At 36.5% G+C, this 24,764-nt stretch overlaps 1 protein-coding gene across 10 annotated transcripts in view; it reads left to right on the plus strand.

The window, feature by feature from the left end:
- The window catches only part of UTRN (utrophin), a 565,993-nt gene that overhangs the window by 446,001 nt on the left and 95,228 nt on the right, over window positions 1-24,764 (plus strand). For all 10 annotated transcript variants that reach the window (XM_055535865.1, XM_055535867.1, XM_055535866.1 and 7 more), the window contains 4 exons: window positions 5,722-5,990; window positions 14,568-14,714; window positions 17,455-17,533; window positions 20,642-20,702. In XM_055535865.1, coding sequence (XP_055391840.1) covers window positions 5,722-5,990; window positions 14,568-14,714; window positions 17,455-17,533; window positions 20,642-20,702 — 556 coding nt within the window. The remainder of the gene's footprint in view (window positions 1-5,721; window positions 5,991-14,567; window positions 14,715-17,454; window positions 17,534-20,641; window positions 20,703-24,764) is intronic.

Below are 24,764 nucleotides of genomic sequence, written 5' to 3' on the forward strand. Positions count from 1 at the left end.
AGACTTAGGCTATACATTATCAGGTTAATCTGCTCTGGGTATCATCTTACTATTGTCATCCTTATAATGCATTAGATGAATATAATGAGAAATATGACAGTAATCAGATGCTGGCACTTGATGCACTTGTAATCTGGTTCCTAATGAACTGTTGTCACCAAGCTTCATGCAGAAAAGGAAACGGGCAGGGTCATCTTCAACACTGATCATTTCAGAGAGATTAAATTGATCTTAATCATGTAATCAGAAACTTTGAGAAGAACGTATTTTCCATTATCTTAATCAGAAACATCTTCTGGTTATGAAGGAGACAGAGAAACAGAATGGGGCTAAAGAGGGAGACAGAGTGAAGTCTAGTCTCTAGATATATGAGGAAGCTTTGTTTTTTTTTCCTGTGAATTCTTGTTGGCTAATCAGCTTAGTTTGCTTATGTGAAAAATCTCTAGAGATAGCTAAACCTCCCAGACGTAGTAACAAAATCATTTTAAAAAAGAAAGAAATTAACCTTCCTGAAGCTTTTCTGTCAGGCATGTGTCAGTAGCCTTATAGATATTAACTGAAGTTCAAAGAGGTAAGGACTATATCTATGCTATGAACATATAACTAGTTAGCATTGGATTGGCATACAAACTAATCCTTCCTTGCACCAAATTGTCCACGGGGTGAAAAGGCTACTCTGGAGAATTTTTGTCCTCTGCTTGTTTGTCTTAACATGTCCTCTTTATCTCTTGATGAAATATAAGAAGATTATAGATACATGCAAAAAATCAGCAAACAGTACAAATGAGATGAAATTACCATACTTTAAATGACTACATAAGCTTTATCCTTCTCTTTCACAGTAAAAAAATGATAACAATTAATGGAAGTGCTTTAATGGGTTTAGGGTGAAGGAAGAAAAAAATAAGTGGAAAGATTTCCATTTAAAATTATGAAGTTGAATATTCTCAATAAAGAGTAAACTTGAAAGTTCCATTCAGAAAATTGAAAATTTCAATTCAGTAAATATATATATATTGAAGACATACTAGTCTCTAGACCAAATGCTGTGAAACCAAGATGAGCAGAAACAAACATGCATGACATAAAGCTTTAGAATCTAAGAATAAAAAGTCACTATGGAGATTATGTGTTAATTCCAAAATTGAGAAAGAAAATATGACAAATGTGGGAAATCTTTATTTAAAATAACTGAACTGACTCTATTTTCTACAGGTTTCTATGGTATCTCATAGGGGGAACATATATTTCAATGTTTTTAAATGTAAAAAAAATTTATAAGTACACAAAAGAGGGGAAAAAAATATTTTTACCTCTAATGTGAGACTTCTTTGAGACACACAGTGGCTTTGTTTTTCTCATATAATTGAATTTTAGAGGTAAAAGGGGCCCTGTGTAAAATCTTTTCCCAGCATGAGAACATAGAGCTCCCACTGATAAAGCAGGTCATCTAGCTCACCTGGGAGCCAAGGGCAGGATGGGAGCAGTGCTGATTGCAAGTCTAAGTCCCTGCTTCCGGTCCAGGTTTGTTTTCCATCTGTATCCAGTGAAGCTAGAATACAGGGTAGAAAGAGAGTGGTATAAGTGCCATCCAATTAATTTGCATATTTGAAGAATAAAGGTCACTGGACCTGACAGAAAGCTTCAGGGTTGGTCATTCCTTTCTCTGCTCTTTCTCTTGTTTCTCCTTCCTAAAAAATAGTTATCTACTCTTTATTAAATGTTTTGTAACATGATAAATTAATTTCTATTTTAATTATATAAATATAAAGTAAATACGTTAATATTTATAATACTGTATAACACATTATACTATATATAATGATAAAGTAAAAGTGTTGGTTGCTCAATTGAGTCTGACTCTTTGGACTGTAGCCCGCCAGGCTCCCCTGTCCATGGAATTCTCCAGGCAAGAACGCTGGAGTGGGATGCCATTCCCTTCTTCAGGGAATCTTCCCAACCCAGGGATGAAACGCGGGTCTCCTGCATTGTAGGCAGTTTCTTTCCTTTTGAGCCTATAATACAATTATAAATATAAAATTAAATACAGTCCCATCCTCAGAGATAAATAGGAAGGCTTAAAGGGGGAAGAATGGGAGAATGGAGAGTGAAGCAAAGTATTCCCTCTCAAAAACATACACATACACACACCAGGGAGTAGGAAAGTGACCTAGGAAAAGTGCTTCTGGTCTGTGGATTGTCGCTAAATTTACTTGGTTTTATCGTACTGTTTCCTCTGTCTATTAGCCTCTATTACTGCCTTTTCAAATGCAAATTAGATTCCCCTCTTATCAACAGCCTTCATTTGCTTTCCCACCTTCAATAGTTAATGCCTTGCTCTGCATGGGAATGACACAACAGCTCAATGGGGTGGAAACACTCTGTCCAGCAGCAGTGACCAGAGAAATCAATTTATAATCCAATACACTGATGCTGCTCCATCCTGGCAACAATTACTGTTACTTGGGGAGCTTTTTAAAATATATCCATGCCTCCCTTCACCCTTGACCAACTAAGCCAGAATCTTTTAATACTTGGTCCTTGGGGATCAGCATTTAAAAGCAAACAAGTAAACAGACAGACTCTTTCCTGGAGGTTTCTAGTATGTTACCAGAATTCCAAACCACTGGTCGAAGAGATTCTCCACTCTTGCATGAGGGTCTTGAAATTTACTGCAGAATATCTATTTGGAAAATTTGAAGCGAACTTTGTCCTTTGATTTTCAAGTAACAGGAGGTGTGTGTTTTTTTTTTTTTTTTTAAGTCTGGATATCCCTTTATTATTTTCATCTTTTATGCTTTCTTTCTGTTTTGATTTGATTTATTCTATTTTCTTAGCCCAAATTGTCATAAATTGGGATTTCACATGTTGCTTCTTATTACCCATTTTACAAAAGTTCTGGAAGGTTTTTGTTTGGCTTTGTACTTTGCTCTGTTCTTGGTTTAAAGTATATATTAAACTGAGATTGTTGCTGCAACAGGAGGCACTTTTATTCTGATTCTGTGATTAGTTAATATGCTTTCTTTCTGGCAAACAGATGGTGAATTGAACGTAGAACTTTTCTTTTGAGTAGCTGCTTGAGTGGGGATTTTATTATAAATACCACAGAAGGACTGCTCAATAAAAAGACTTTACGTTAAATGAAGACAAAAAGTCACAGCCAGAGTTGGTTGTTTTGTCACAGGACGAAGAAGCTATGTGCCTCCCTACCAGGTTATTCAGTGACTGACTTAGAAACAGTTTTTACTTTATCTAGAGAAAATAATCATAATTAAGTTGTCTCTTCTGAAATTGGCACTGTATTATGTTTTTTACAAAAGTCAATAAAGCAAGAGTGTTTAAAATATATCTTTCAAAAAATTCAAGTGATTTATTAACAAGTACAGCTGTTGCCATCATAAAAATTATTGACTCCCTTTCTTACCAGGCTAAGAATGATTTTTTTTCTCTTACACATAGCATGTTATATTTATATAAAATACGAATAGCATTGATATAACATTTTTTGATTTGTAAAAAATCTTGAAGGTTTAAGGATTTAAATAAAGTTGCCTTTTTAATGATGTACCTATCCTCACCAAGTTTTTTTTGTTTTTTTTTTTAATCAAGATTCTTGAAACCCTGACCTGTAACAAGATTGAACATTTTTTTCTCCAGGACTCTTAACTCCCTCCCCTCACCATTGTACTGGATTGTGTATCTAATTCTAAGCAGTCCTTAAAGCTGGGCTCTAATTCACTTATTTTCCTTATTTATTTTTTACTAGTATACTCAATTTGTCTATCATAACATTGTCTCTTCTTATAATCAATTCATCTGCCAAGGGATTGGTCATGTTTCTGTGTAGCCTCATATCCTTCAGCAGCACACTCGAAGTTCTTGGGTTTCTAAGCTCTTCATTATCTGTGTCATTCCTGGAGATTTATTATAGCTGTTTGCATTTAAACACTGAGGTCTAGAAATTTCTGGAAGCTGGTTGTGGTGGTTGTTCACAACACAAGTTGTGTCTGACTCTCTGCGACCCCATGATCTGCAGCACACCGGGGTTCCCCCTCTTTCACGATCTCCCTGAGTTTGCTCAAACTCATGTCCATTGAGTCAGTGATGCCATCCAACCATCTTATCCTCTGTCACTGCCTTCTCCTCTTGCCCTCAGTCTTTGCCAGCATCAGGGTCTTTCCCAGTGAACTGGCTGTTCTGGAAACTTAGATAAAATTAAATGTTCTGTCTGTTTTGTCTCAACTTTTAAATAATATTTAAATAAAGACAGTCAGACAGATGTGTGTTGCATAGAAAAGTTACAGTTTAGAAGGGCTTGCTTCGGTGCATCTTATCAGAAGTTTTGATGAACTTCAGTGCATTTTATGAGTGGTGTGGCATGTTTAGAGGTGAAGTGGATGTCGCTAATGTGATTGATACTAAAAGATGGGATGTTATCACAAAGAAGAATATGCACTTCTATCCTAAAGTAATATACAGTTTATTTACCTTGATTCTGACTGGCCTCTCTGTTTCCAGGGGACAGGCATGAGAACCATCAAACCAGCTGCTAGAAGGGAAAGGAGGCATCCTGGGGAGTTAAGGGTAGTGAGGCTCAGGAGTGTTTAGATGGAGATCTCTACCTGCTTCAAGAGTGTCTGTTCTACGACCATCAAGTTCCCCTGTCCTTGTCTTGCCAAGCTTCTCATCGCTGTTTCTGACTCTTGGCTTTCAACCTGACTTTGATTTCTATTTCCTTTGCTTGTCTTCTGGACTCTTACCCTCTCTTACCACCCCTGTCCTGTGGCAGCATCTTGCATTATGTCTGCCCTTTCCTGTCTGAAAAGTCTACTTTATTTCAGAAATTCTGCAAGTCCCGTTGATGATAATGCTAAGTCGCTTTAGTCTGACTCTTTGCAACTCCAGGGACTGTAGCCCACCAGGCTCCTCTGTCCGAGGGATTCTCCAGGCAAGAATACTGGAGTGGGTTGATGTGTCCGCCTCTAGGGGATATTCCCAACCCAGGGATCAAATCTGCTTCTCTTTTGTCTCCTGCATTGGCAGGTGGGTTCTTTACCACTTGAGGAAGCCCGAGATCTGTTGGTCTATTAAATATTTAGGGTGGTCCTTGAAGTCTTGCTGTTTTTTTTGTTGAAGTATGTGTGGATGTGTTATACTTCTAGGCTACAGAGAATGACCTGTATTAAAGATGAACTAACTGCCAAACAGATTCAGTGATGATGAAGTATCTATGATATGTTGTTTATATTTGTTATATGTTATTTGATATGTCAGTTGCATTTTTTTTTTGATAACATGATAAATTAATCTTATTTTCTCAAAGTTTCCCTCATGACTTAAAGCTGTTTCTCTCCCAATTATCTTTCCCATTTCTCTAGAGAACAATGAAAAACTAACAAAAAGCTGTCTTTGGATTTTACTTCACTAAATTTGTATTAAAGAAAAATTGCTTTATTTCTTGAGTTGCTACATTTCAAGGTTTGCAAATATATTAAAATTCAAAAGTCACCAAAACCATTGGGCTGCTTATTACCCTGAGTGGCTCTTGTCTATTTTGAAGAAGAGCAGGGATAAGTAGAAGCCGTATGGAGACAGTTTTTCTTACTCTGGCTAATGTAGCTTAGGTGCTATCCTTTGAAAGGTGGTATTTACACTTGACTATAAGAAAGTAGAGTTGACCAGTCATCCAAATATTCTTTTTTTTTTTTTTCTAAATTACAGAATTGACTCCTGAGGAGAAAGCCCAAAAGATTGCCAAAGCCATGCGAAAGCAGTCTTCTGAAGTCAAAGAGAAGTGGGAAACTCTAAATGCTGTTACTAGCAGTTGGCAAAAGCAAGTGGACAAGGCGTTGGAAAAGCTCAGAGACCTGCAGGGAGCGATGGATGACTTGGATGCTGACCTGAAGGAGGCAGAGGCTGTGCGGAATGGCTGGAAGCCCGTGGGAGACTTGCTCATTGACTCACTTCAGGACCACATTGAGAAAACCATGGTCAGCATCCCTGCCTCAGATAAAGGGTTTTAAGAAATCCTTTCCCTGGTGGCTCAGAGGGTAAAGAGTCTGCAATACAGGAGACTCAGGTTTGATCTCTGGGTCAGGAAGATCCCCTAGAGAAGGAAATGGCAACCCACTCCAGTATTCTTGCTTGGAGAATCCCTGTGGACAGAGGAGCCTGGCAGGCTACAGTCCATGAGGTCAGGAAGAGTCAGACAGGACTGAGCGACTTCACTTTATTGTTAAATATAACACAAATAAGGAGAGCCACATACATTATATAAATTGTTACAAAGGATTGTTATAAGGCCAACACTGTGACAACATCCACCAAAATCAGGATATAGAACTTTTCTAGATACAACAGATGTTTTCCATATGCCCCTCACCATCAGAACTCCCCTCCCCACCAAAACAGCAACAAAGGTGACTTTTACAATACTTTACTTTTATTTTGTGTTATACATTTTCACCCAGCTGTGAATCCCTAATCAGTATAGATTTAGTTTTATCTGTTTTTGTAAGAATACTTTAAAGCCCTTTTAATCTCCAGATGTCCCCTCTATCTTTTATTTTCTCTGCAAGGTATTTGTTGAAGAAACTGAATTGTTTCCTTTATAGTGTTTTTCACAACCTGGCTCTTACAGAATGGCATCCGCATGAGGTAGTCTGGCAGGTTGCTTTTTAAATGGGTGGTTGGATTTAGAGGTTTAATCAAAAGTGTACTGTTTTACTGGGCATTCTTTACTAATTATATCTTATTGTCTCAGTATATAATTGCCCAGAGTTAAGGATGTTAGACTTCTGGTCTAGATTCCCTTTGGCTCTTATATTCTAGAACATATCCAGAAAAGAGATTAGTGGAATTTAGGCAGTAAAAGACACAAATAAACAGATTTAGAATGTATTGGGATTTGTGAAAAAGTAAAAGTCTTCGTCTCTCAGTCGTGTCTGACTCTTTGTGATCGCATGGACTGTAGCCTACCAGGCTCTTCTGTCCATGAAATTCTCCAGGAAAGAATACTGAAGTGAGCTGCTATTCTCGTCTTCAGGGGGTCTTCCCAACCCAGGGATTGAACCCAGGTCTCCTGCATTGCAGGCAGATTCTTTAACATTTGAGCCACCAGGGAAGCCATTGAGGTTTGTAATAGCATAGTACACTATATGGGTTTCCTAGGTGAAGCTAGTGATAAAGAACCTGCCTGTCAATGTAGGAGGCTCAGGGGTCCGATCCCTGGGTCAGGAAGATCCCCTGGAGGAGGAAATGGCAACCCACTCCAGTATTCTTGCCTGGAAAATCCAATGGACAGAGGAGCCTGGAGGGCTACAGTCCATAGGGTCCCAAAGAGTCAGACATGGCAAAAGCAGCTTAGCATGCAGTGAACTATATAGTAGGTAGTCACGAAACAAAGAATAAATGGATGACAAATCAGACTGACAATATCAGTATTGTGAATGGGATTTTTATTGCAAAAGATATACATCTTTTGTGCACAGACATTAGATAATAGTTTCCTTTTTGCTTTGCGTGTGGCTGAATAGGAAATAGAATAAAGGTCTAGGAAATTAACTGAATCCTACTCAGGCAAATTGCATAAGTAGATATATATTTGTGTATAGACATAGGAATAATAATAGCATTTATTGATGCTTAGTACATGCCAACAACTGTTCTTTAGCCAGTTTGCGTTGGTATCCTTTTAACTCCCACACCAACCCAGCAAGCTAAATATTATTATTTTACAAATGATAAAACTATAGATATTGCTTCATGCCCACACAGCTAGAAAATGGTGGGGTTTCATGATTACTTTCTTGCTCTTCTCTTTCATTGTAGAGACCTCATTGATAATATTGTCTTTAAGCTCAATTTTGATTGACTATTTGAATTTGAATCTTTAAAGGTTACATATTATATTTTAAACAAAATATTTATTATTAAAAAGTATTGGGGTCTGCCATCTTGCCATCTTTCATGGTAAATATACATGTTTCCAGGGACCATGAATTAAGTAGGCTTCTTCATGTAACTGTTCAGTTCAGTCGCTCAGTCGTGGCCGACTCTTTGTGACCCCATGAACTGCAGCACGCCAGGCCTCCCTGTCCATCACCAACTCCCGGAGTCCACCCAAACCCATGTCCATTGTGTTGGTGATACCATCCAACCATCTCATCCTCTCCACCTGCCCTCAATCTTTCCCAGCATCAAGGTCTTTTCCAATGAGTCAGCTCTTCACATCAGGTGGCCAAAGTATTGGAGTTTCAGCTTCAACATTAGTCCCTCCAACGAACACCCAGGACTGATCTCCTTTAGGATGGACTGGTTGGATCTCCTTGCAGTCCAAGGGACTCTCACAAATCTTCTCCAACACCACAGTTCAAAAGCATCAATTCTTCGGCGCTTAGCTTTCTTCACAGTCCAACTCTCACATCCATACATGACCAATGGAAAAACCATAGCCTTGACTAGATGGACCTTTGTTGGCAAAGTAATGTCTCTGCTTTTGAATATGCTGTCTAGGTTGGTCATAATTTTCCTCCCAAGGAGTAAGCGTCTTTTAATTTCATGGCTGCAGTCACCATCTGCAGTGATTTTGGAGCTCAGAAGAATAAAGTCAGCCATAGTATCCACAAATCTGAGTTAAGATAGCAAACTGAAAATACAACTTTTTAGGACAGGATAAGTTCTTTGGAAGTTGCACACTTCTTGTGTTTTGAAAGATAATTTTCAAACACTGAAAAATCGTTAAGCCAACAGATTACAGAAACTATGTTCTGTTGGTTTGCAAAACTGACTCTTGAGTAAGAATTTACCTTTGTGAATTTGAAAGCATCAGTTTTTAATATGGGATGATTAGTTTTGAGAGAAAAATGAAGTTATATCTGGCCTAAAATTTTGGGACTTGTTAATCCCATTTGACTGAAGAAATTACCCACCTCTGCATCCAAATCCTTCTGTTTACATTTCTGCTTATGTGGGAAAGCTAGGAAAAATACAGTTAATATTTAAGACCAAGGATTAAAATATTTTAACATATTATTAGGAAAAAAAGAAAATAAAACCTACATCTCTTTAAGCCAAATAAATATATTCTAACTTCGGCAGGTTTCATATGTGCTTAAAGAATAACTCCTGAAGTTATAGGCAGGTGAAAATAAGTTCTGATTATTGTTAAATATTATTAAATATACCAAAGCAACTGGAAAACAAAATATTTTAGGGTGATTGAATAATTTCAAGTTCCTGAATTATACTTAATCACTCTTATCTGTGGAGTACACACCTCTGACAGGAGAAGAGCTGAGATACTCATCTGCCAACAGGCTGCTGGTCAGCACCTTAACACATGCAGATGTTTCTGTTTTTATAGCAAAGAAAACCTCATAGATTTTATTCTCGCATGGGAAAATGCAGCCAAATCATGATGAATTTGTTCTTTACATCAGAACACATAGCAGATCTGAAACCATTTTACAATTTGCTTTATTTCAGAAAGCGCCTTAGTTTGGAGCTCTTAAAACCCAAAAGATAAACTTTCTTAATGGAAAGATCCTTATTACCATAAAATACTGGACCACAAAAACAAAATTAAGCCTAAAATGCATTATTTTTCTAAGGGCTTTTAATGTTTTTACTTGTGGCTTGTAAGAAAAAAGCATTATTTTTATGTTCAGTTCAGTTGCTCAGTTGTGTCCAACTCTTGGCGACCCCATGAACTGCAGCACGCCAGGCCTCCCTGTCCATCACCAACACCAGAGTCCACCCAAACCCATGTCCACTGTGTCGGTGATGCCATCCAACCACCTCATCCACTGTCGTCCCCTTCTCCTCCTGCCCTCAATCTTTCCCAGCATCAGGGTCTTTTCCAATGAGTCAGCTCTTCACATCATGTGGCCAAAGTATTGGAGTTTCAGCTTCAACATCAGTCCTTCCAATGAACAGCCAGGACTGATCTCCTAGAGGATGGACTGGTTGGATCTCCTTGCAGTCCAAGGGACTCGCAAGAGTCTTTTCCAACACCACAGTTCAAAAGCATCAATTCTTCAGCGCTCAGCTTTCTTTATAGTCCAACTCACATCCATACACGACCACTGGAAAAACCATAGCCTTGACTAGATGGACCTTTGTTGGCAAAGTAATGTCTGCTTTTTAATATGTTGTCTGGGTTGGTCATAACTTTCCTTCCAAGGAGTAAGCGTCTTTTAATTTCATGGCTACAGTAACCATCTACAGTGATTTTGGAGCCCAGAAATTTAAAGTCAGCCACTGTTTCCACTGTTTCCCCATCTATTTGCCATGCAGTGATGGGACTGGATGCTATCATCTTAGTTTTCTGAATGTTGAGCTTTAAGCCAACTTTTTCACTCTCCTCTTTCACTTTCATCAAGAGGCTCTTTAGTTCTTCTGCACTTTCTGCCATAAGGGTGGTGTCATCTGCATATCTGAGGTTATTCATATTTCTCCTGGCAATCATGATTCCCGCCTGTGCTTCCTCCAGCCCAGCGTTTCTCATGATGTACTCTGCATATAAGTTAAATAAACAGGGTGACAATATACAGCGTTGACATACTCCTTTTCCTATTTGGAACCAGTCTGTTGTTCCATATCCAGTTCTAACTGTTGCTTCCTGACCTGCATATAGGTTTCTCAAGAGGCAGGTCAGGTGGTCTGGTATTCCCATCTCTTTCAGAATTTTCCACAGTTTATTGTGATCCACACAGTCAAAGGCTTTGACATAGTCAATAAAGCAGAAATAGATGTTTTTCTGGAACTCTCTTGCTTTTTCCATGATCCAGCAGATGTTGGCAATTTGATCTCTGGTTCCTCTGCCTTTTCTAAAACCAGCTGGAACATCGGGAAATTCATGGTTCACATACTGCTGAAGCCTGGCTTGCAGAATTTTAAGCATCACTTTACTAGCATGTGAGATGAGTAAAATTGTGCGGTAGTTTGAGCATTCTTTGGCATTGCCTTTCTTTGGGAATGAAATGAAAACTGACCTTTTCCAGTCCTGTGGCCACTGCTGAGTTTTCCAAATTTGCTGGCATATTGAGTGCAGCACTTTCACGGCATCATCCTTCAGAATTTGAAATAGCTCAACTGGAATTCCATTACCTCCACTAGCTTTGTTCGTAGTGATGCTTTCTAAGGCCCACTTGACTTCACATTCCAGGATGTCTAGCCCTAGGTGGGTGATCACACCATTGTGATTATTTTGGTCATGAAGATCTTTTTTGTACAGTTCTTCTGTATATTCTCGCCACCTCTTCTTAATATCTTCTGCTTCTGTTAGGTCCCTACCATTTCTGTCCTTTATTGAACCCATCTTTGCATGAAATGTTCCTTTGGTATCTCTAATTTTCTTGAAGAGATCTCTAGTCTTCCCCATTCTATTGTTTTCCTCTATTTCTTTGCATTGATCACTGAGGGAGGCTTTCTTATCTTTCCTTGCTGTTCTTTGGAACTCTGCATTCAAATGGGTATATCTTTCCTTTTCTCCTTTGCTTTTCACTTCCCCTCTTTCATAGCTATATGTAAGGCCTCCTCAGACAGCCATTATGCTTTTTTGCATGTCTTTTTCTTGGGGATGGTCTTGATTCCAAGGAAAAAGCTCTGTCATCTCTAAAATCTGTCTTGAAGTTATAATTTTTAAAGAACTTTCACCATCATTTGAAATAAAACTGGTTTTTATTTAAAATTATATAAACCTGAGAATATTTTCTAGCATTTTATTTTTCATCTTTAAGGCCTTCTAAATACAAAGATACTGATTTTAAAAGCTGATTCTTATAGTATGATATAAGATCACCACTGAAGAAAGCTTGAAAGATATGAGTTCTGTAATTATTCTCAAACTGAATCTGAGGAAACTCGGGCCTTTTCAAAGTCCAGACTGAAAAATTCTCTTTTCCCACCCCTCTCTATGTCCCATGCTTTTTTATTAAATATGAATTCTTTAAACCTCTAATGTCTCTGTTATCTTACATCCTTTGTCATTGACCTGTGTTTGTGAATTTATTTGTATACATTCTGTCACCCATGAATGATCAACATCTGCAATCATGGAGAAAAACTATCACAAAGTGAATTCCTTCTGTGCAGCAACAATTTTCACATCTTCATGGGCTTCCGTTCTATCTGATTTTGAATTTTTTTTTTTTTTTACTTTATGCTCGATTACAGGGTAATTTATTTAACTCCACCACTTCAGTCATTTATTTACAGCTGAAATCAAATGTTCATCTGAGGCCTAAATTTGAAATGCTAGTGTCTTCAAGGTTCTGGTGACATTTCCTTCTATGTTGACTTCTATGCACACTGGTTCAGGTGTCACTTACACAGTTACCTCCATGGTCTATATCTTTCATTTTGTCTCTGGGCTCCAGATCTGTTCTTCTGACTCTCCAACTTGAGCATCTTCTTGTGGTTTTTGGACATGCTCAAGAATTTTGAAATAAACGTTTTATCTGATTTGTTCAAAATTAATTTTCTTTTTAAAAACAAAATTATACTGGTAATGTTATTTTGATGTTTACCAACCATAATGATTATTTTTTAGCCTTTTCATGTTATAAAAAGAGGATTTGGGAAGTGGCTAAAGGTTTCCTTTTTATAAGTATGAGGAGGAAGTAAAATTCATATTGTAGTGTTTTAATAAAACTTTATAGCATTCAAAAGCACTTTGATATCTATTATTCATTAGCTAAACTTGGAGTGATGAAAGAGAAGAAGAAATGGGACTGAGACGCATATGCCTGCTCTCTTAAGGGGTGAAGACTGCAGAAAGGATGACACTTGAGAGCTTAGTCTAATAGTATGTTCACAACACTTAACGCCTGTATGTTTGGTACACAGTTAATATTTAGCATAACAAAGAATTAAAAATATTCAAGTGTCTTTTAATATCCCACTTCTGTTCCTGGTGCTATGCTGGCTCATGTGTTAGTATTAGTTGCTCAGTTGTGTCTGACTCTTTGTGACCCCATGGAGTGTAGCCCACTAGACTCCTCTGTCCATGGGATTCTCCAGGCAAGAATACTGGAGTGGGTAGCCGTTCCTTTCTCCAGGGGATCTTCCTAATGCAGGGATCGTACCCCAGTCTTCAGCATTTCAGGCAGATTCTCTACTGACTTAATCTTGCCTCAAATACCATTTTTGAACCTTCATCATTAGAAATGAACTCTGCCCCTCTTTTATTACTAACTTCGTACTAAGTACTGGAGAGTGTCTGTTCTCAGGAAGCTTCCATTATATGGAGGGAGATATTAAAATATCAATGCTTACATTACCAGGAACTAAAAGCTCTAATAAGAAATAGTATATAAAATCTATAATGAGTGGTTCATATGGCACAATACAATAAAAAATGCCCTCACTGTAAAAGCTGATTTGTGTGTCCAGAGATGTGCAGCTTGGAAATCCTGGCTGGCTTGAAGATGAGGGATAGAAAGCTGGTGAACACGTGGGCAGGGCCTTCAACCAGGACTGGAATAGGAAAGGCCTCTGGGAAATTTTCCCAATAGGTGGGACATACCAGTGAGTCTTTCAAGGGATGGATGGAATCTAAGCAAAACTTTATGGGAAAAAAGATACATGAATATAGAGGGGGTTGAAATTATGTGGAGAAAGGAGAAAAACTTGGTGTTTTCATTATTGTTCGTTCTCACAGGACGTATCACTGTCACTGAACCCAAATTTTGTTTGTTAGTTTTATTTCTCCCTCTTGACATGCATCCCATCAACTTCCACCTGTTCCAGGTCTCTTACTCTGCCCAAAACTGTCATTTGTCAGGTCTAAGCTTAGTTTACCTCTTTTCTGATAGACCCTGCTCTTCCTTCCCTACCTCTAACCACAAAGAAAGATGTAAAATGACTTTGAAAGAGAGAAAACTTACATCTTAAGTATATAATAGGCATGGATTTTATGGTTGCTGCTGCTGCTGCTGCGCTAAGTCGTTTCAGTCGTGTCCGACTCTTAGTGACCCCATGGACTGCAGCCTACCAGGCTCCTCCGTCCATGGGATTTTCCAGGCAAGAGTACTGGAGTGGGCTGCCATTGCGTTCTCCCGATTTTATGGTTAGGAAAGCTTTTTGTACTGGCCACTTTCTAACTTAATTTTAAATAGAGACATTTCAAATTGAGTTTTTGCATCAAGTGAAAAAATATTAAAGTATCCATATGAAAAACTGGAAAATATGAAAGAAAATGAAAGATAAAATCCAGTCTGGAAATTAGTAAAATGGATAATAATGTTTTCCAGAATAAACAGTATAAATGGAAAATTTGAAGGAAAATACATAATCATTAAATACATAAATCATTTAAATATGTTTGTGCTATAATTTTTCTCTTCAGGCATCTATTTAGATTCTCTGGTTTATAAAGGGGAACTCTGGCTGGAGGTCCTGGTTCAAGACCTCAGTCAAGTCAGTTGTTGAGTGAGCAGGTATCATAGATGACTTTTCAGCTGATCTTGGTGTTTTGCTTTTTATTTATTTATTTTAGGAAATATGGAATACTAGCTTTTGTTTTATTCTTTTCTGATGACATTTTTCTTATGTTTTTCTCCTAGGCATTTAGAGAAGAAATTGCACCAATCAACTTAAAAGTTAAAACAATGAATGATTTATCCAGTCAACTGTCTCCTCTTGACTTGCACCCGTCTCTAAAGATGTCTCGCCAGCTCGATGACCTTAATATGCGATGGAAACTTTTGCAGGTGTCAGCTGATTGCTCTTCATAATGCAGGCTCACACTTTGGTCTTTAAGCCCTACCCCACTGTTCTACCACTTGCATCCTTTCCTCGGTCTTTATGAGTTGTATTTAATAATGGATTTCTAGCATATGATGACATTAGTTATTTGTCTTTCTGTATCTTGAACCCAAAGGCCTCATTTACTTTTGAATATAGATTTTAATGTAATTTTATAGCATTCTCTTCATAGGATTTTCGTAGAAAATTGCAAAAGGTCAAATAAATCACAGTAATTGAAACCTATGGTAGGTCACAGAAACATTCTTTCCATAATGGCTCATAAAGGAGTCATTTTTCTTACTTGAATCGTGTTTTTGGTTTTTTTTTTTGAAAAGTTAAGAAAGTCTCCATCCTTCTTCCATTGCTTGCTTTTTATGTATCTTGCTCATTTTTTCCAGCTAGCACACTTTAGTATAATGGTATTTTACCTTTAGCTCTTAGATCTTAGCTGCTCTAACATAGTTGTATTAATATAGCTGAGCATTTCAGTTGTAAAGAATCAAACCAGGAAGAATCTTGTTGAGTGTTACTATTTATCTGCAAGTTACCACATGTTCCAGTCAGTAATTTTTGGCTCAGTCTTTGTAGAGCTTTGTCACATTGAGTGTCCAGTTTCTACGAGTCATAATAATAATTTTTTCCCCTGAAAAGTAGTGGGATAGTTTAAGTGAAAAGTGAAAGTGAAGTCACTCAGTCATGTCCAACTCTTTGCAACCTCATGGACTATAGCCTACCAGGCTTCTCTGTCCATTGGATTTTCCAGGCAAGAGTACTGGAGTAGGTAGCCATTCCCTTCTCCAGGGAATCTTCCCGACCCAGGGATTGAACTCAGGTCCTCTGCATTGTAGGCAGATTCTTTATCGTCTGAGCCACCAGGAAAGCCCCATGATAGGTCCTGAATTAATTTTACTGTTGAAACACCTAGTGGTTTATATTTTCTTCATGAAATTGAAGAGGTTATAAATGAGTAAAAAGTATTAAACAGTCTTTTCTGTCTTTGAAAGAATATTCTTTTATTTGAAGGCTATTTGAATATTTGAAGAATATTCTTTTCTTTGAAAAGAATATTAATCTGGGATTAGTAAAGCAGAATCTGTTAAACTCATACATGCTTTTCTACTGAGTAGAACAGAGAAGCATTTGACTTTTATTCTATTTCAATTGACTCTCCTCCATTTCTCTAATTCATTATCTTCATACTGGTTTTGCTGTGGTCCATCTTGATTCCCTTGCCACTCTGCTTCTATTGTTGCCATCTGCAAAGATTAGAAGTCAAGGAATACATTATGCATGAAAAAGTTATTCTTTCATCCTGATCTCTGAACTTGGTAACCAGTAGAGCTCAGATGTTGCTGCTGCTGCTTCTGCTAAGTCACTTCAGTCATGTCCTACTCTGTGCGACCCCGTAGACAGCAGCCCACCAGGCTCCTCCATCCCTGGGATTCTCCAGGCAAGAATACTGGAGTGGGTTGCCATTTCCTTCTCCAATGCATGCATGCACGCTAAGTCGCTTCAGTCGTGTCCAACTCTGTGCGACCCCATGGACAGTAGCCCACCAGGCTTCTCTGACCACAGGATTCTCTAGGCAAGAATACTGGAGTGGGTTGCTCAGATGGTAGTTGCTGATTAAATATGAGGAGCTCAATTTATGCTGGCTGACAGTGGTGTTAAATTTCAAGAGTAGCATCTTGTGTTCTCTGGAATGTAAAAGTGTGGCATTTGAATGCTTTTGGTCACAACAAACCAAGTATCTGCTAATGTAATTTTGATAGCTAACCAGGAAGAAAAGGAGGTACCCAGTGAGCCAGAGACACGCGTTCCATTTAAAGGCAGCTGAAAATAAGATTGGCAATCTAAGTGGAACACCTCACTAGCACTACTATACAAAGATCAGGAAGAGGAAATGGAAATGTCAGTAGGCTGTGTGCAATTGTTATTGATTTGCAGTTAATTTCTCAGGGTACCAAATCTGCATTTTCAAAATGTAGAGAGCTAAGACTGTGTGTAAACAGATATATAGAGTGTATTATTCACCTGGTATCTACTTGAATACTTCCAAGTCAAGATGATAGACATGAACTTGGAGGAATATAAGTCATCCATATTTATATGTCCTTTCACTCTCCATCTATATCTGTCATCTGTCTCATCATCATTATCATCTATTTTTTTCCCTTGGAAAATTTTAGACTTCTTTTTACAGCCCTTTGTACCACCTTCCTTACAAAAGAGAGATGAGTCGCCACTGACCCCATGGCCACATCTTTACTTTAGATGGTTTAGAGTGTTACTGCTTTTGACTAAAGTGTTGAATAATGTCAAGACATAGCTTCTGACATCAGATGGATTGGGTGTGAATACTAACATTGCCACATAATAATAACTTTATTTCCTTGAACACCTCTTTAGGTCGCCACATCTTTATCTGTAAAACAATGATTATAATGAGTAATAATTATTCAATGCGAGTTTTGTGAGAGTTAAAAGAATTCACATAAAATATTTAGAAGAGTACCTGGCGCTATTTATTGTTACTTGATGTCGAGTCTATTTTCATACCCATACTTTGATTCCAAATTTAGAAGAGTCTGTACCAGCAATCATATCTTGGGCTATAGTACCATTTATTATAGTACTTAAATCAAGGTTATTATTAAGGTCATTGTTTTAAAATCAAATTATTTCTTGTATGTATATGTGCAGGTTTCCGTAGATGATCGCCTTAAACAGCTTCAGGAAGCCCATAGGGATTTTGGACCATCCTCTCAGCATTTTCTCTCTAGTAAGTACCAATAAGCTGACTTCTAGTTAATTCATTAATTGAATGAATCAGCATATTATTTCGCTTTCTTGAGTGAAACTATATCCTTTGCTATAAATATATGGACTTTATTAGATGAATATAAAAAAAGAAGATCTCAACATCAGTGACCAATCAATACCCAGTGCTTATTGGTTACTGGTCTATCATCTGGTCATGGTAAGTCTTTGAAGTGAAGCAAAAATTAATTCATCTTTAGCTAGGGTTTTTCACTGAACCATCTGTTGTAATAACTAATATAGTATCCTATTGCTATGCCATATGCAAAGATTTTGAACTTCTTCACAGCAAAGAAATCATTTTTATATTTAAAATTTTTAAATTAATTTTCCTACTAAAAAATGCATGTTTATTTTCAATGCACCTGGAAACATAAAAAGAAAAAAAAAATTGCCCATAAATCTTTGAGAAGATTCTGGTTTATTAGGCTCATTGCAATCATACTTAGCTTCTCTTCTAATTAAATATTGCAGATTTAGCCAAAGCACATATGTAGAGTTTTACGCAATAGTCTTCAACTGAAGTTTTTCATTTTGTGAGCTGACTGTTCATGAGATCTTTAATAAGTAATTTGAGCTCTTTATCACTCACTGCTAAGGAAATTAAAGAATATCAGATTCAGAGTCACCCAGATTGAAATTAAAATATTAATTTTCCCTTTTACCAGGACTGTGAAGTCCTGAAAGTTCATTTTTTTAATCTTAAAATTACTAAAATAATACTTATTTCCTCTGATTGCCTTGAGATTTAAATAAGAAAACATACCAAGTTACACAAAACACTAGCACAGTTCTTGGCACCAGTGCTTTCTCTAAATGGTATTCCTTTCCTTTTCTCTGGAAAACATATGTAAGCAAGCACTTAGTTTAATTTAATTTAAGTGAGGGTTGAAACTTAATGCAAAGCTTATTTTTCCAATTATGGTACCTTTGTATCTACAGCCATAGAAAAAACAAATAATAATATTGTGTCTTCCAACTAAATTTATTACATTTATATTTTCTCTTAATATTCGTCATGCTTGATAATTTGCTTCACCTCAATTCAAGGTCAGGCTTTTCTTACTCTCACAATTTCAAGAATCCTAATCAGTCGTTCCTGATTATCCTCTCCTACGCCTCTCTAGTGCCTAAGCCAGCTCTCTCTAGTGTGTTTCTGTCTCTGTTTCATCTCTCCCTGTCTCTCCCCGGTCCTCTCTCACCCCATCACTCCCACACCTGTTTCACACACCTGAGCTCTTAGGTAGCCTGTCTTTGAAATGTTGAGTCCTTCCTGGAATATGCTGTCTACCTGGATGCAATAGTGCATGTCCAAAGTTTGGATACTATCCATGTTCATGAAGTAAATAGGTTTGCTTCATTATTCATTAGCTATGAATTACCCCAGATTGCTTACACTTTATTTTATGGAACATAAAGCTATAAGCTGAGACCAAAGTAAAGAGAAATTGAACAAATCATTGAGACTCTATAGTTCTACAGTGTATGTATTTATTAGTATTGATGAAACTGAACACTTTCACCTAGTAACCATTCTTTCATAATAAAAATTAAACTCTTGCTCTTTAGCAAGTGAAACATTGTAAAAATTGTGAAACTCCAGCACATTGCCCTTCATGGCCTGGCATGAACAGTCTAGGAAGTCAAAGTTATTCAGCTCAAAACAGTCATTAAAATGAATGGAGAATTGTACAAAAAAAATCCCAATTAATAAATTTAGTAATTGTTATCCACTGCTGCTTGAAATCTTTGGCTTTATTAAATTTCTTGAACTTTAGCCATGGTTATGAAAGGAGCCTGTTTAGTTAGGCACAAAATAAAGACTGACCTATTAGCTTGGTGCCAGTGCTGAAAAGAGGTTGGCTCTAATGAGAAATTTAGTATACCTAGTTCCACATTGTCATCCTCTTTTTATTCTTTCATGGACATAGTTCAAGAAGGAAATGCTCACACTTTAGAAAGAGAGGAAGGGTTGTCGAACAGAAATATTGCTGACTGGTGGTCCGAAATCCTGAAATCATGTTTGGGCTCAGCCATTTATTTTTGAGCAAGTTATTTCATGTCTAATATTTAGTTCCTCATTGTTGGCTTCTGTATTAACAGACATATTGAAAATGCTCTGTAAAGTTTAAAATGCTAAGTATTAGTAAGTAGGATTATGACACCCTATTCAGGAGAAAAAAAAAAAACCATTAGCGACAACTGGTTATATGAGAATCTAGTGATATTTGCAACACTTTAGATGGATTTGCTTGTTTTTTTTAGTTTATTTACCAAAATTCCTTAAAGGTTCTAGATGCATAGGTCCAACTCTACTTGAATAAGTCTTAAAATAATTAATGTAGAAAAAAAATTTTATAAATAGTAAATGGAATTGTAAAAAATTTATACCTCGGTAAAACAAAACATAAAATCTCAATCATAGGGCTGTCTAGTGTATAAAAGTAGGGAACTGTATATCCTGTGCATTTCAGATGAAAATAAGTATTTGGAATTCTTCTATCTAGATAATTGCCTTAGTTCATTAAAACCTTTAGGCTATGTTTAATTTTCTCCTTTTAAAATCCATATAATTGAGTTTGTTTAAATGACATCTGTACTAGTTATTCTGTGCCTATGAAGCAAAGTAAAGAGTATTATTAGTGACCTGGAAAATTCAATCTTAAGAAATCTAGTTTACAATCTTGGTATACGTAGATTGTAGATTATACCTAGATTTTGCCTAGGTAAAATTAACTTTGGTTTTAGCTTAATCAAAATTTATACAGCATATGTATTTTCAAGTAAGTTTTAAATGTTGATTGTTAGAAACAATAAAATGTGATTTTTAAAAATATTTATATCAACAGGTTCAATTAGAGTTGGCATTAGAAATTGAGACTGCACTGTTTCTTTCCATGCTTTAAATGAATCGTTAAAGCCACTCTTTGTTTGGCCTAGCATATTTCATAATTATAGGAATCCAGCAGTTCTCATTGAATTTGCTATAAAACATGTTCAGTTGTTTTGCATTAAGGCGTAAGACATAAGAGTTAGAAGTGTTTCCAATAACCTCCGTTTGTTTCTTCAGCTTCAGTCCAGCTGCCGTGGCAAAGATCCATTTCACATAATAAAGTGCCCTATTACATCAAGTAAGTTGATTTTAAGTCTCTTTTATGATACCAAGACAATAAAATTGTGTTAATAACTTAAGAGGCTTTTCCCATGTAACTTTAAAAACTGGATTTCAAACCTATTATAAGAAAGAATTTATATGTTTATATGGATATAAAGAATATATATTTAATATTTGAAAAAAATTAGTTTAAAAATCAGACTGATATTTGTAATTCATTATATTAGGCTATAGGTAATATAGCTAATATTTTTATAAAGCAGATATTAAAATATTTGGGGAGAAGGTCAAAATTCCTAAATATTCTTGACATAATGAATACAGTTTCTCCAACTGTATTGCTTCTAAGCCATTTTTGTCTTCCAGAAAATTCATCTAAAAAGTACTTGTACTCTTCTCATTTTAGTCCACGAAAAAGAAACAGGATTTTATCATTAAAAAGTTCAGTATTTTCAAGTTTTTTCTCAACTTGTGGAAATTATCTGCAATTAGTTTAGGCTTAATATCCTGCACTTTTGTTGTCAACTTAACAATTTCTCCTTTTTTACATAGTAAGTTTTTCCATATTATGTAACATTTTATAATTTTTTTATAATTTACACAAGGTCTGCATAGGATTTGATCCTTGCCTTAGTCTGTGTGTTGTCATGGGGCAGATGGTAAAATACATCTTACACATCCCTTGAAGTGTAAGTTATTGATTTACAGTGTGATAAAGGTGATGAGAGTTTTAGTTGAATCTATTTTATATATAAAGTGGCTTCATTTTGAAAGGAAAAGTTCACTATTATCTGGAGTTAACTGTGTCTCAGGTTAGTCCTATGACCATAGGCAAGTCAGGTGAAGATCTCTTGGCCAAGTTTCCTTTATATCTTTCCTTAAGTGGCATGTGGTATCTCCAAAATTTGTGCCAAGACTAATAGTCTATTTTTTCCTCACAGTATCCCTCTTCCTAAAAACTTTGTGTGTGAAATCAAAATGCTTACAAAATACCATTTTCCTATGAAGGTTTTATTGTGGTCTGAAATATATCCTCATATTTAAAAAAGCAAATAATTTTGCCATAGTCATAGCAACTATAATAAGCATTGTATGTTACATTGTCTTAATGCAACTTAATACTTTTATCAGTGTATAATCCACCAGTGATAAATTTAGTATAAGGTAACAAAGTGGTGGATTGGTATCAAACATATGCAAGCATGAAGGGAAAGAAGTCAGAGGCTCAACAAACAGACATTTTTATTAAGAGAAGATGCTCTGGAAATAAGTTTATCTGTACCATTTTTCTAGAGCCCATATATATGTGGTAATATACAGTGTCTGTTTTTCTCTTTTTGATTTACTTCATTCTGTGTGACAGACTCTAAGTGTATCCAATGTCTCTACAAATGACCCAATTTTGTTCCTTTTATGGCTGATTAATATTCCCCTGTATATATGTACCATATTTTCTTTTTTTTTAATTTATTTATTTTAATTGGAGGCTAATTACTTTAAAATATTGTGGTGGTTTTTGCCTTACATTCACATGAATCAGTCATGGGTGTACATTTGTTCCCCATCCTGAACCTCCCTCCTGCCTCCCTCCTCATCCCATCCCTCAGGGTCATCCCAGTCCACCGGCCCTCAGAACCCTGTCTCATGCATTGAACCTGTACTGGAGATCTATTTCACATATGATAATATACATGTTTCAGTGCTATTCTCTCAAATCATCCCATCCTTGCCTTCTCCCACGGAGTCCAAAAGTCTGTTCTTTGCATCTGTGTCTCTTTTGCTGCCTTGCATATAGGGTCATCCTTACCATCTTTCTAAATTCCATATATATGTGTTAATATATCGTATTGGTGTTTTTCTTTCTGACTTAGTTCACTCTGTATAATGGGCTCCAGTTTCATCCACCTCATTAGAACTGATTCAACTGTGTTCTTTTTAATAGCTCAGTAATATTCCATTGTGTATATGTACCACAGCTTTCTTATGCATTTGTCTGCCAATGGACATCTAGGTTGCTTCCATGTCCTGGCTATTGTAAACAGTGCTGTGATGAACATTGGGGTACAAGTGTCTCTTTCAATTCTGGTTTCCTCAGTGTCTATGCCCAGCAGTGGGACTGCTGGGTCATATGGCAGTTCTATTTCCAGTTTTTTAAGGAATCTCCACACTGTTCTCCATAGTGGCTGTACTAGTTTACATTCCCACCAACAGTGTAAGAAGGTTCCTTTTTCTCTGCACCCTCTCCAGCATTTATTGTTTATAGACTTTTTGATAGCAGCCATTCTAACTGGCGTGACATGGTACCTCATTGTGGTTTTGATTTGCATTTCTCTGATAATGAGTGATGTTGAGCATCTTTTCATGTGTTTGTTAGCCATCTGTATATCTTCTTTGGAGAAGTGTCTCTTTAGTTCTTCAGCCCATTTTTTGATAGGGTCGCTAATTTTCCTGGAATTGAGCTACAGGGGTTGCTTGTATATTTTTGAGATTAATTATTTGTCAGTTGCTTTATTTGCTATTATTTTCTCCCATTCTGAAGGCTATCTTTTCACCTTGCTTATAGTTTCCTTCGTTGTACAAAAGCTTTTAAGTTTAATTAGGTCCTGTTTCTTCATTTTTGCTTTTATTTCCATTATTCTGGGAGGTGAGTCATAGAGGATGCTGCTATGATTTACATCAAAGTGTGTTTTGCTTATGTTTTCCTCTAGGAGTTTTATAGTTTTTGGTCTTACATTTAGATCTTTAATCCATTTTGAGTTTATTTTTGTGTATGGTGTTAGAAAGTGTTCTAATTTCATTCTTTTACAGGTGGTTGACCAGTTTTCCCAGCACCACTTGTTAAAGGGATTATCTTTTCTCCATCGTATATTCTTGCCTCCTTTGTCAAAGATAAGGTGTCCATAGGTGTGGGGATTTATCTCTGGGCTTTCTATTTTGTTCCATTTATCTATGTTTCTGTCTTTGTGCCAATAACATACTGTCTTGATGACTGTAGCTTTGTAGTATAGTCTGAAGTCAGGCAGGTTGATTCCTCCATTTCAAATCTTCTTTCTCATGATTGCTTTGGCTGTTCAAGGTTTTTTGTATTTCCATACAAATTGTGAAATTATTTGTTCTAGTTCTCTGAAAAATACCATTGGTAGCTTGATAGGAATTGCATTGAATCTATAGACTGCTTGGGTAGTATACTCATTTTCATTATATTGATTCTTCTGATCCATGAATATGGTATATTTCTCCATCTATTTGTGTCCTCTTTGATTTCTTTCATCAGTGTTTTATAGTTTTCTATATACAGGTCTTTTCTTTTCTTTTATTCTTTTCATTGCAATGATGAATGGAATTGTTTCCTTTGTTTCTCCTTCTGTTTTCTCATTGTTAGTGTATAGGAATGCAAGGGATTTCTGTGTGGTAATTTTATATCCTGCAACTTTACTATATTCATTGATTAGCTCTAGTAATTTTCTGGTGGAGTCTTTAGGGTTTTCTATGTAGAGGATCATGTCATCTGCAAACAGTGAGAGTTTTACTTCTTCTTTTCCAATTTGGATTCCTTTTATTTCTTTTTCTGCTCTGATTGCTATGGCTAAAACTTCCAAAACTATGTTGAATGGTAGTGGTGAGAGTGGGCATCCTTGTCTTGTTCCTGACTTTAGGGGAAATGCTTTCAATTTTTCACCATTGAGGATAATGTTTGCTTTGGGTTTATCATATATGGCTTTTATTATGTTGAGGTATGTTCCTTCTATGCCTGCTTTCTGGACGGTTTTTATCATAAATGGATGCTGAATTTTGTCAAAGGCTTTCTCTGCATCTATTGAGATAATCATATGGTTTTTATCTTTCAGTTTGTTGATGTGGTGTTAATCACATTGATTGATTTGTGAATATTGAAGAATCCTTACATCCCTGGGATAAAGCCCACTTGGTCATGATGTATGATCTTTTTAATGTGTTGTTGGATTCTGTTTGCTAGAATTTTGTTAAGGATTTTTGCATCTATGTTCATCAGTGATATTGGCCTGTAGTTTTCTTTTTTTTGTGGCATCTTTGTCTGGTTTTGTATTAGGGTGATGAT

Source organism: Bubalus kerabau, chromosome 9 (assembly GCF_029407905.1).
Source record: "Bubalus kerabau isolate K-KA32 ecotype Philippines breed swamp buffalo chromosome 9, PCC_UOA_SB_1v2, whole genome shotgun sequence".
Classification (NCBI taxonomy): Eukaryota; Metazoa; Chordata; class Mammalia; order Artiodactyla; family Bovidae; genus Bubalus; species Bubalus kerabau.